This window comes from Taudactylus pleione, unplaced genomic scaffold (genome assembly GCF_031769625.1).
Source record: "Taudactylus pleione unplaced genomic scaffold, aTauple2 ptg000041l, whole genome shotgun sequence".
Taxonomy (NCBI): Eukaryota; Metazoa; Chordata; class Amphibia; order Anura; family Myobatrachidae; genus Taudactylus; species Taudactylus pleione.
This window is the reverse complement of record NW_028284443.1, coordinates 56,632,309-56,645,587: the sequence shown is the minus strand read 5'-3', so window position 1 is coordinate 56,645,587 and position 13,279 is coordinate 56,632,309. Positions and strand designations below refer to the sequence as shown.

The window sequence follows — 13,279 nt, the reverse complement described above, 5'->3', positions numbered from 1 at the left end:
CGCAGAAGATAGACACAGCTAAGTGAGTTCCTAGCTCTTCCTTCAACAGTGCTTGAACGGAACACGATAAGTATCACCATGAAATAGACAGATAATCACAATATTTTTGTAAATCTGTGAATTTGGTCACACAAAACATACAGGAAACCCAGCGATGTCCATTGTGTTTGTTCTCGGTCAAACGCGATTATTGGTAATTTTTGTTTGTTTGGTTCCAGCATATTTCCCATCATAACATCCAATACTAGCCTGGAGCGACCAACTTAGGTGGTAGTTATTAATTGTATGTACATATAAGGAAGGACGCCTCATACTCGGTAGTGGCTGCAAAGGGTCTTTTGTACTTTTAACCTATTGAGTGCTGTTAATCTAAGAATTGCATCTGCACATGTGCTGTAACCAAAACTCACCATTTGCCTCCTGGCACAGAGATATGTCCTACTCAGAATCAGAACCTATAACGTCATTCGGTGTGGACTTGGCTGACTTTAACCAACGCTATGTTTGGATTTGAACAAAACATTTATCTATTAAAATGACAGCACTGTGTAAATATGGGGGAATTTATCAAACCTTCTAAAGAGGACAAGTGGAGAAGTTGCCCATAGCTTACAATCAGATTCTAGCTATCGTTTATCTAGTACATTCTGTAAAATGAGATCTAGAATCTGATTGGTTGGGCATCTTTTCCACTTATCCTTTTTAGAAAGCTTGATACAATTTCCCCCTATATATGCATCTGGTTACTGAGCTATAGGCATGCCACGCGGGATGCAGTTAAAATACAGATAGAGGGGATTCCGGCGGTCAGAATGCTGGCGCTGGATTCCCGAAGATAAGGGGTTGGGGGGAGGGTTAGGCACAGGCATATGGGGGGGGGGTTAGGGTTAGGCACCGAGGAGGTAGGGTTAGGGTAAGGAGAGGGGGAAGGTTAGGATACTGACCAACAAAGTGTCAGTATTCTAACCCTGTCAGGATGCCGGCCTCGGGATTCTAACCATAGGGATCCCGAACGCCAGCATCCCGTACCACATGTGTGAGTATGTGTAAACTAAAAAGACAATAACGGATTGGATTATCTTTCAGAAGACTATCTCTTGCTGTTTCTTCTCATCTTACCTTGTGATAGGATGCAGCACCAGCACTGACCATCATTTGCTGTGCAGCAATGATCTTTTTCCTAAGCTTACACTCCTCTTTCAGTGACTTTATGTCCTCAGATTGATTTACCATTTTAGATTTTATTTGCTCTGTCTCGCACAGGGTGGCATGAACCTTCTCCTCCAATGTCTGCACATTAGAGGTCAAGTACTCCTGAGAATGTAGCAGGTACTCAATGGTGAACTGAGCAAGTCTAAACAGTTTAATTAGTAAAGGATCCAGGCTGTTGTGACAGCGCGGGCACTTCTCATGTTCAATATTGCAAAAAGTGATACCCATGATGTTTTCCTGAAGTGTTGTAAAGTCCAATTCATTTGCTAGTCTGTCCATATCAATATCTGCAATACTCCGCCAGTCCACTCTTTTATGGCGTGCTTGGAATTTGAACAGCGTGCCACGGTTTGAAGAAGGCATACTTGTAGCATAGTAGGATATGGCATCCATGAAGAATTTAGTAGGACGGGAGACTCAAATGGATGATCATGATCACTGTGAGGCTGAAAAAGAAACAAAAAATTGCAAAACTAAAGCTAAATATGGTAGAACTAAATTAAAAGAAAAATTTAATCAATATATGCAACAAATAAATATGAAACTTTTATACAAGTACATAAAGGATGGGATCTTTTTTTAATGAAAGTATTTCTGTCATTATTTTTTATACAGTGAAACTTCACGTCATGCCAATGTAAAAGTTAAGGTGCATACACACAGTCAGATTTGTCAGATCAACGACTTGAACGATGTGATGAACGATATGACCAACGATTTGAACAATTGAACGATTTTTGACTGCATTAAAATGAATTGAATCATCCAAATCTGACTGGAAACACATCAGATGTCAAATATCGTTATCTGACCATCGGGAACGCGCATCGTTCATCGGACAAACATGTCAGATATGTCAGATTTTCCTTCAGATATGAACGATTTTTAAAATCGTTATCGTTCAGATCTGAAGAAAAATCTGACTGTGTGTATGCACCATTAGATCAGTTTACGAACAAGTTTATTTGCATGTGGAATATCAAGATTTAACCAGCAGTATCATTTATTGTCACCTAAACTGTAAACACAGAGTTTTATTCCAAAATTGTAAAAGAAAAACAGCTTAGAACTATATTATATTATAATTATTCTACTAAAGATTGGAAATATGGTTCGGCACATTCTGGTTTCATAATGTATTTCTACATCTTTCCCTCATCTTTATCTGCGTTCCTGAACTGGCACAAACTTGTATTTTCAGCATCATTTGTAAGCTGTTAGCTTAATAAAACGACCAGAGTACTAAAGCTTCTGTTTTTTTACTTAACAATTAAAGCTTCCACCTAGGGAAGGAGCAAAGCATTATAGCAGGGGTGGGGAACCTTTTTTCTGCCGAGGGCCATTTTGATATATATAACATTATTCGCGGGCCAGGTGCAGGCCATGCCCCCTCTGTATGACATCACAAAGGGGCGGGGTCACAATCGCCAGTGATTACAGCAATGCCCAGAGCATCCTGAGGATGCTCCGGGGATCTGTAAGCTGTGTCCTAAGGATATCCAGGCGGCACTGTTGCATATATTCTTGCTACAGGGTGCCTTTCTAGGCACCCTGCTATCCAGATGAGGCTAGCAGAAAAAAGCTCCGAGGGCCAGACCAAATGATTCTGCGGGCCTTATACGGCCCCCGGGCCTGAGGTTCCCCATTCCTGCATTATAGCACGGTAACCTTCCTGGAGCTCAGGACTTCTTTGTGCAGCCGTTTTCACCATGGTTTTATGGTTAGACTTGCACCTCTGAAGAAAACCGGGGCTGTGAGACATTTGGAAGGACCTATGAGAAGAGACAGTCCTGGACACTGTGGCTTCTCATTGGTCCTCCGTCTCACTAAATTAGACGTTTTAATGTTCACTGTTTTCAGTGGTAGTGCAGCTTTATAAAGCTATATCATTCATGTTACTTTAGTTATAGTCTTTATTTCAATTAGGATCCAAATAATAATGTTTTGACTTCCAGGCACTTATAAATAAAATAACAGTATGTCATAAGCAGCCAATCCCAACATGTCAGTGTATAAGGGTGACCGTGGCAGGGTGAGTCATTTGTATCAATTCAGTAGGGTCAGATATAACTTGTAATGCTTGTAATCCTACCCATTACAAACAGCTTACTTGATGTATAAAAATGTATTAATTTAAAAATGCAATAAAACAGATTGCAATCTCTGATAAGTGTACTGCGATCTAAGGTAAAGAATTTATATCCCCCTCCCCTCCGCAAGTAATTAATAAATGAATCCAGATCCAAGGTCTACACTGCACAGTCTGACACCCTGGACATGAGTGTTGCGTACAGCAGACAGGCTGGGACGATAATGTGTGAGAAGTGATACAAGTTTCAACAGGCTGAAAATTCCTGCTTACCTCAGTGTCTGTTCTGGGGCAGTGTGAGGAGAGGATGTCTGAGCATGAATCAGTGTGAGGGGAGGGCGACCGCGTATAAATCAGCGCGAGGGGAGAGTGTCTGCGTATAAATTATTTATTACCAGTTTTTTTTATATAGCACCAGCTTTACAATTGGAAACAACATTAATAGAACAAAACTGGGTAGTAACAGGCAGACATAAAGGTAAGGGAGCCCTGCTCGCAAGCTTACAATCTATATATCAGTGTGAGGGTGGGGTGTCCGCATATAAGTCAGCGTGAGGGTAGGGAGTCCGCGTATAAGTCAGCGCGAGGGTAGGGAGTCCGCGTATAAGTCAGCGCGAGGGTAGGGAGTCCGCGTATAAGTCAGCGCGAGGGTAGGGAGTCCGCGTATAAGTCAGCGCGAGGGAAGGGAGTCCACGTATAAGTCAGCGCGAGGGAAGGGAGTCCGCGTATAAGTCAGCGCGAGGGAAGGGAGTCCGCGTATAAGTCAGCGCGAGGGAAGGGAGTCCGCGTATAAGTCAGCGCGAGGGTAGGGAGTCCGCGTATAAGTCAGCGCGAGGGTAGGGAGTCCGCAAATCAGCGTGAGGGTAGGGAGTCCGAGTATAAACCAGCGTGAGGGTAGGGAGTCCGCATATAAATCAGCGTGAGGGTAGGGAGTCCGAGTATAAATCAGCGTGAGGGTGGGGTGTCCGAGTATAAATCAGCGTGAGGGTGGGGTGTCCGAGTATAAATCAGCGTGAGGGTGGGGTGTCCGAGTATAAATCAGCGTGAGGGTGGGGAGTCCGAGTATAAATCAGCGTGAGGGTAGGGAGTCTGCGTATAAATCAGCGTGAGGGTAGGGAGTCCGAGTATAAATCAGCGTGAGGGTAGGGAGTCCGCGTATAAATCAGCGTGAGTGTAGGGAGTCCGCGTATTAATCAGCGTGAGGGTAGGGAGTCCGCGTATTAATCAGCGTGAGGGTAGGGAGTCCGCGTATTAATCAGCGTGAGGGTGGGGTGTCCGAGTATAAATCAGCGTGAGGATAGGGAGTCCGAGTATAAATCAGCATGAGGGTAGGGAGTCCGGGTATAAATCAGCGTGAGGGTAGGGTGTCCGCGTATAAATCAGCGTGAGGGTAGGGAGTCCGCGTATAAATCAGCGTGAGGGTAGGGAGTCCGCGTATAAATCAGCGTGAGGGTAGGGAGCCCGCGTATAAATCAGCGTGAGGGTAGGGAGTCAGCGTATAAATCAGCGTGAGGGTAGGGAGTCCGCGTATAAATCAGCGTGAGGGTAGGGAGTCCGCATATAATTCAGCGTGAGGCTAGGGAGTCCGAGTATAAATCAGCGTGAGGGTAGGGAGTCCGCGTGTAAATCAGCGTGAGGGTGGGGTGTCTGAGTATAAATCAGCGTGAGGGTGGGGTGTCCGAGTATAAATCAGCGTGAGGGTGGGGAGTCCGAGTATAAATCAGCGTGAGGGTAGGGAGTCTGCGTATAAATCAGCGTGAGGGTAGGGAGTCCGCGTATAAATCAGCGTGAGGGTAGGGAGTCCGCGTATAAATCAGCGTGAGTGTAGGGAGTCCGCGTATTAATCAGCGTGAGGGTAGGGAGTCCGCGTATTAATCAGCGTGAGGGTAGGGAGTCCGCGTATTAATCAGCGTGAGGGTGGGGTGTCCGAGTATAAATCAGCGTGAGGATAGGGAGTCCGAGTATAAATCAGCATGAGGGTAGGGAGTCCGGGTATAAATCAGCGTGAGGGTAGGGTGTCCGCGTATAAATCAGCGTGAGGGTAGGGAGTCCGCGTATAAATCAGCGTGAGGGTAGGGAGTCCGCGTATAAATCAGCGTGAGGGTAGGGAGCCCGCGTATAAATCAGCGTGAGGGTAGGGAGTCAGCGTATAAATCAGCGTGAGGGTAGGGAGTCCGCGTATAAATCAGCGTGAGGGTAGGGAGTCCGCGTATAAATCAGCGTGAGGGTAGGGAGTCCGCATATAATTCAGCGTGAGGCTAGGGAGTCCGAGTATAAATCAGCGTGAGGGTAGGGAGTCCGCGTGTAAATCAGCGTGAGGGTGGGGTGTCTGAGTATAAATCAGCGTGAGGGTAGGGAGTCCGAGCATAAATCAGCGTGAGGGTGGGGGTGTCCGAGTATAAATCAGCGTGAGGGTGGGGTGTCCGCGTATAAATCAGCGTGAGGGTAGGGAGTCCGCGTATAAATCAGCGTGAGGGTAGGGAGCCCGCGTATAAATCAGCGTGAGGGTAGGGAGTCCGCATATAATTCAGCGTGAGGCTAGGGAGTCCGAGTATAAATCAGCGTGAGGGTAGGGAGTCCGCGTATAAATCAAGCGTGAGGGTGGGGTGTCTGAGTATAAATCAGCGTGAGGGTAGGGAGTCCGAGTATAAATCAGCGTGAGGGTGGGGTGTCTGCATAAAAATCAGTGTGAGGGTGGGGTGTCTGCATAAAAAGGTCCGAGTATAAATCAGCGTGTGGGTAGGGAGTCCGCGTATAAATCAGCGTGAGGGTAGGGAGTCCGCATATAATTCAGCGTGAGGCTAGGGAGTCTGAGTATAAATCAGCGTGAGGGTAGGGAGTCCGAGTATAAATCAGCGTGAGGGTGGGGTGTCCGAGTATAAATCAGCGTGAGGGTAGGGTGTCTGCATAAAAATCAGTGTGAGGGTGGGGTGTCTGCATAAAAAGGTCAGAGTATAAATCAGCGTGAGGGTAGGGAGTCCGCATATAAATCAGCGTGAGGGTGGGGTGTCCGAGTATAAATCAGCGTGAGGGTAGGGAGTCCGAGTATAAATCAGCGTGAGGGTAGGGAGTCCAAGTATAAATCAGCGTGAGGGTGGGGTGTCCGAGTATAAATCAGCGTGAGGGCAGGGAGTCCGAGTATAAATCAGTGTGAGGGTGGGATGTCTGCATAAAAATCAGCGTGAGGGTGGGTTGTCTGCATATAAATCAGCGTAAGGGTGGGGTGTCTGCATATAAATCAGCGTAAGGGTGGGGTGTCTGCATATAAATCAGCATAAGGGTGGGGTGTCTGCATATAAATCAGCGTAAGGGTGGGGTGTCTGCATATAAATCAGCGTAAGGGTGGGGTGTCTGCATATAAATCAGCATGAGGGTAGAGGGCATCCTGGTATAAATCAGCGTGAGGGGACAGTGTACGCGTATAAATTATTAAACTTTATTTATAGGGTGCCACACGTGGTCCACAGTGCTGTACAGAGGGCAAGACATTACAGGGTAAAACAGTACAATACAATACAATGGACAAGTAACAATTAGCACTACAATGGGTCTATTTATCAAGCAGTGAAAAGTGTGGGGAAGTGTATCAGTGGAAAAGTTGACCATAGCAACCAATCAGCTACTACCTATTATTTTATAGACTGCACTTGATAAATGCTACTTCAAAGCTGATTGGTTGCTATGGGCAACTTCCCCACACCTTTCACTGCTTGATAAATAGACCCCCAAATCTCAACACAGCAACTGATGCAAGGGGTGAAATGGAAATATTCAGCATAAGCTGAAACCTGTGGCTATTGGCATGGACGCAAAAAAATGGGTCTGGTTTGTAAGAGTGCAGTCCACGGGCAGAGAGCACAGGGGAGGTTGAGTAGAGTGTAACTGGCGTGCAAGAGAAGTAGGTAATGAGAACAAGAGGGAGGAGAGCCCTGTTCATGGAGCTTACAGTGTAATGTATAAATCAGCATGAGGGGAGGACGTTTGTGTATAAATCAGAGTGAGGGGAGGATGTTCGCGTATACGTCAGTGCAGGGGGAGGGCATACATGTAGGAGTCAGTGCAGGGGGAGGGCATACATGTATGTGTCAGTGCAGGGGGAGGGCATACATGTATGTGTCAGTGCAGGGGGAGGGCATACATGTATGTGTCAGTGCAGGGGGAGGGCATACATGTATGTGTCAGTGCAGGGGGAGGGCATACATGTATGTGCCAGTGCAGGGGGAGGGCATACATGTAGGAGTCAGTGCAGGGGGAGGGCATACATGTAGGAGTCAGTGCAGGGGGAGGGCATACATGTAGGAGTCAGTGCAGGGGGAGGGCATACATGTAGGAGTCAGTGCAGGGGGAGGGCATACATGTAGGAGTCAGTGCAGGGGGAGGGCATACATGTATGTGTCAGTGCAGGGGGAGGGCATACATGTAGGAGTCAGTGCAGGGGGAGGGCATACATGTAGGAGTCAGTGCAGGGGGAGGGCATACATGTAGGAGTCAGTGCAGGGGGAGGGCATACATGTAGGAGTCAGTGCAGGGGGAGGGCATACATGTAGGAGTCAGTGCAGGGGGAGGGCATACATGTATGTGTCAGTGCAGGGGGAGGGCATACATGTAGGAGTCAGTGCAGGGAGGGGAATAGATAGCCAAATCACTGCAGTTGGAGGATATAGAAGGGTAAATCAGTGCCCGGGGGAGGACATGGATGTACAACTCAGCGCAGGGGGGAGGACATGGATGTATAACAGCGCAGGGGGAGGACATGGCTGTATAAATCAGCGCAGGGGGAGGACATAAATCAGCGCAGGGGGAGGACATAAATCAGCGCAAGGGGAGGACATAAATCAGCGCAAGGGGAGGACATAAATCAGCGCAGGGGAAATATAGCTGTGTAAATCAGCTCAGGTGGAGTAAGTTAGTGGGGGGGGGCACACATAGATGTATGAATCAGTGCTGGGGGGGAGGACAATGGACATATACATCGTGGTTGTAAGGGGGATATAATATCTATATACAAATGACTGATTATGAGTGCGGAAAGAGGGTTGTGTCCCTCCTGCATTAGTAGAACTATCTGTACCAGCGTACTACATAAGTTCTACAGTAGGTAACTGCAATAACTTAAGTTTGCATAATTCACTGATAAACATTTGGCAGGAGGCAAGCACACATACACGGAGGCACACACAGGCACACATGTACATAGACATAGACACACACACTGAGACCAATAGCATCAATCTGTCCTAAACCCCGTACACAGTACATCCGATGGACAGCACACATCGGTCTGGATCACACTTAACCAGCCACCCGGTAGGCTGAGAAGTCTGCTCCCCCCTATCGTATCCTAAGACTCCGATGTTCTCACCATTAGCCCAGGCCCTCCCAACGCTTCTTCATCCGGGGACTCGGCCGGGCTCGCAGAGCAGCAGGCAGTGAGATGAGGAGGCATGGGTGGTCTGCACCGGTCACCATGACAACCGCGGCTTACTCCGCCCAGAATACCTACACACACAGCTGCCTCAGGGTGATGCTCCGCCCTGCAGCTACTACGTTACTCGGCTTCTTGCCAGGGGGGAGAGAGAGAGAATATCTTCTTGCGTCTGTCACCGAACTCAAGAGGGGCGACGATAATACTATGCTAGTATCAGCATCAGCCCTCCCCCTGGTGCGTCTAAATTTGCAAGGACTGAGGGCCTGATTCAGAGCCGCTCGTAAGCGGCCGCTCGTTCGCTCCGAGCGATATTCGCACAACTGCGCATGTGTATGGGTTGTAATACGCATGCGTGAACCAGTCATTGCGGTTGGAAATTGTGTGCTCACAAAATTGCGAGTGCCTGCTAATTTGAGTGACAGAATCAGGCGTATGTGGGTGGTAACAGGGGAAGGTGCTTGAAAACGGGGAGTGGAGATCCGAACGCAGGCATGCCAAACGGTCAAAACAGGCGTTTTAAGGGTGTGCATACTTAACAAAGCAGCGTCGCCGACCACGTCACTTGGTTGTTTATTAGCCTGAACTGCTCGCATGATAAATCTAATAAATAGTGGAGATGACGTAGGATGCGAGCGGCCAGGGGGCGTTTTTTAAAAAATAGCGAGCGCATGTTTTGTTCGCTCGTTCAGACATAGAGGCATCAACGGACCTCAAAGAGCGAGCACTCAATTTAAATAGCCGGCCCCTTTTTCAGAACGAGCGAGCGCAAATAGCGTCCGGCTCTGAATCAGGCCCTGAGATTCCCACATTCTGCGTCAGTGCGGTAATTCTTTAATCGCCATCATCAAAGGTGCCCATCCACTAGCACAGGAATGGGGAACCTAAGGCCCGGGCCTCGGAATCATTTGGTCTGACCCTCGGAGCTTTTTTCTGCTAAACTCATCTGGCTAGAAGGGCTCGTAGAATGGCACCCTGCAGCCAGAATCTATGCTGCAGTGCCTCATGGAGTGACCTTAGGCTTACAGCTCCCTACAGCATACTCAGGATGCTCCGGACATTGCTGTAATCACTGGCGATTTTGGCCTTGTACCCGTGTGACATCACATGGAGGGGGCGTGGCCTGCACAAGGCCCGCAACTAATGTTATATATATCAAAATGACCCTTGGCAGAAAAAAGGTTCCCCACCCTTGCGCTAGCAGACCAGAGAAAGACGGTATGATTACAACATTGTAATCGTACCGTCGTTCCCCTAGGGAGTACAGTGCCTACACTGAACGATTGATCGTTCAGTGTAGGCACATCAATCATCCCCAAACATGGCAAATCTGTCGTTATCGGCAGATTGTCCTGCATGCTCGGCCGATGACTGATGTCGGAAACGACCAGCGGGAGCGCACATCACTGGTCCTTTCCGAAATTTGGATGCACGATTTGCGGATGATTACTGAGCGATTGCACGATTACTATGTCGCAATCATTCAGTGTAATTGTCTAGTGGATGGGCACCTTTACTGTCTGAGTCTGGCCTCCTATGGTTGCGGCTGTGCGTACGTGAACGCAGCTGCTTTCACTGACGCCCAAAAGATGGACTTTTTTTGGGTTCACTTCTAGCCACCACAAAGTGGTGCCCCATTCCTGATACCGCCTGTACCGACGGCAACAGCATCTTTGTGCATTCACTCTGTTTCATACAGACGCTATAGGGGTTATAGTAATGTTTGCACATGCGCAATTGCTAAAAATCAACTACATGAACATCAGCTTTGTGTGCGAATCAGGCCCACGGTATTAAGGGCATACGGTAATGCTGCTGCAAATGTGTGTGCAGACACTATGCAAACATATGCAAATGTAGTACATGTTGGGAAATGTATTGCGCAGCTTTGCAAATCCAAGCATTTGTGTCCAAGCATGTGTCGCATATCATTTTATTATCGGAGTCCTGAGTGAGTCTATGGTCCCGCAGAACAGCTGTAGGAATTGAGACACCAGAGCCATATTTCTTGCGTACGCGATCGAATACGCTGGATGTGGCACGTCCCTGAAATGGACGCGACACTCCTGCATTTTTAAACAACTCCCTGGTTCCACCCCAAATGCTCTCTGACTGTTAATAACACTGTGAGTAAATAATCGCTGGGAGCTACTAAGGTCATGTACCTTGGCGCATGCGCAGTGCAACTCAGATGCATGCAGAGATGTGAAAACATCTGAATAGTGTACAACGCTGAATCAGATCCATAGTGCATATACTGTAAGTAACCAGGAACAAAGAAGTTTTTATTTGAATATGAATGGAATATCAGGTCCATTTATCTATAAATATTTGTTGCTTACTTCCGAAAACACTTGTTTATAGGGGGCAACTGCAAATATTTAGTATGCCCCAAATGTATGACAGAGGGACCGCAGCAGATATATCCGATACCTGCTATGATCCCTCCATTCTCACTGGCAGCAGCTACCCCTGTAGGTTTCTATTGGGGATGCGATGCTGCCTGGGCACCTATCAGTGTCATCATGGGATGTTTAATCTTTGTTAATTCTGTCGTCTTTTGCACTGTATATACCACGTGGACATCTAGTGTTCATTATTTTGAACTGCACCTAGCTGTCCATAGAGGCGCCTGTATTCTAATTTCTGCTCATTGTATTAGTTACGTTTTGCAATTCTGTGTCTGATACTGTATTTATTACTTGGATGACGCGTGCCTATTGACTGTTTTCAGGTCTGCACCACCTCTCACTTCAACAGCACACTGTATTGTACAACTATTTTGTTTGCTCTCCTTACGGGAAGGGGGGGGGGGGGTAGCATATATAAACTATATTGTATTATCTGAATAATTTTTACCCTGACAATCATTATTACTAGTATCGTTTATCTGACGCCACAAGTGTTCCGTAGCGCCTTACAAAGTACATAACCAAAATAGTGACTTACAGTACAATACAATGCAGGACAAGGACATGGATAATGTACATTGTTACATTGGTGGCCATAACACCCAAATAAGCAACAGTGCATAAGCAACCAAGTGTTAGGTGTCCTAGTGGTGAGTAAGAAGTAGATGAAAATAAAGAAAGGAGAAGCACAAGAGGGTAGAGGGCCCTGCTCGCAAGAGCTTACATTCTCAAGGGGAGGGGCAGACAGGCATGATACAGATGGGACAGATAGGGAGGAGGGAGCATGTAGTAGCAAGTTAGGATGAGAGCTGGAAAGCATTAATGAAGTAGGGGGTCTTGAGAGCCCGTTTGAAGGATTGGGGAGAGGGAGAGCGTTCCAAAGGTGGGGAGCAGCACGGGCAAAATCTTTGAGGTGGAAGAAATCAGTTGGCATGAGAGGCGGCGTGCATTTGTTGAATGAAGAGGGCAGAGAGGAGAGTGAAGGGAGATGAGGTCAGAGATGTAAATGGGAAAGGAGTGTGTGTGAGGGCTTTGTAAGCGAGTGTAAGAACCTTGAATTGGGTTCTGAAGGGGAGCCAGTAGAGGGCTTGTAAGAGAGGGGAGGCAGATGTAGAGCGTTTGGAGAGAAAGATGAGTCGAGTGGCAGAATTGAGGACAGACTGGAGAGGAGAGAGATGACAATCATGGATAGGGGCCCCGATTCAGAGCCGGTCGCTCTGAAAGAGCGCTCGCTCTGAATCAGGGCCGGTCTTTTTTTTTTAGAACGGTCTCCTGGCCGCTCGCATAGCTGTGGGTGACCACCCACAGCTATAGCGAGCGGCCAGGAAGATGGCCGCGATGGTCAAGACCATCGCAACCATCGGGCTTGCGACATGACCCTTGTGGTAGGGTCTCGTTGCCGCAAGCCCCAGAGTGCTTTTGGCTCTAACAGAGCCGAAATCTCTCCCACTGACATCACTCGTGATGTCAGTGGGGCTGCCCCCAAACGGAGGCTTTCACATGGGAACGCCTCCGTTTGTTCAGCCACTCCCCCGGCCCACCCACCAAAGGGGGCGTGCTGTCACTCAACATCGACAGCACGCCCCCTTTGGTACGAGACCCTGAGCGATGGATTGCCCGTCGCTATCCGGGTCTCACGCATGCGCACGACGGAGCCGGCTCCGTCGTGCGCATGCGCACTGGCCCACGATCGACCCGGTTGCGAGCGCACATCGCTTGTGACTGGATCTGAATCAGGCCCTGGGACCCACATGTCACTACTAGGCCCTTGTCCTCCCTCAAGGCTATCCTGGATGTCTCCTGTGATTCTTGTTGCTTGGGTGGTAATGATAACCCCCTCCTCAATCGCAGAACTAGCCGAAATGTTTTCTTCAACTTGATGCAATATTTGAACATATTGAGACCAGAGCTGTAACTAGGGTGGTGCGACATGTGCACCGCAGAGCAGGGCACCACAGGCAGGGGGCACTGTTTGGGCCTGTACATTTTCAGTTTATAATCATTCTCACACTTGTAGCTACCTCTTATTTTAACTCCGGCATCTCCTAGCCACCCTTATCTCCTCCCTGGCTAACTGCCCCTCCATCTGGCCATCTCCCCAAGCACCTTTGGTCACATTCTCTTTTATTTAAGACACACAAT

General features: G+C 47.9%; 1 protein-coding gene across 1 annotated transcript in view; it reads right to left on the bottom strand.

The window, feature by feature from the left end:
• Positions 1 to 8,785, bottom strand: part of DZIP1 (DAZ interacting zinc finger protein 1) — a 74,716-nt gene extending 65,931 nt beyond the window's left edge. Inside the window, 4 exon segments of the mRNA XM_088457036.1 lie at positions 1,120 to 1,583; positions 1,586 to 1,650; positions 8,650 to 8,746; positions 8,749 to 8,785. Coding sequence (XP_088313162.1) covers positions 1,120 to 1,583; positions 1,586 to 1,650; positions 8,650 to 8,746; positions 8,749 to 8,770 — 648 coding nt within the window. The 5' untranslated portion in view covers positions 8,771 to 8,785.
• Positions 8,786 to 13,279: the final 4,494 nt, after the last annotated feature.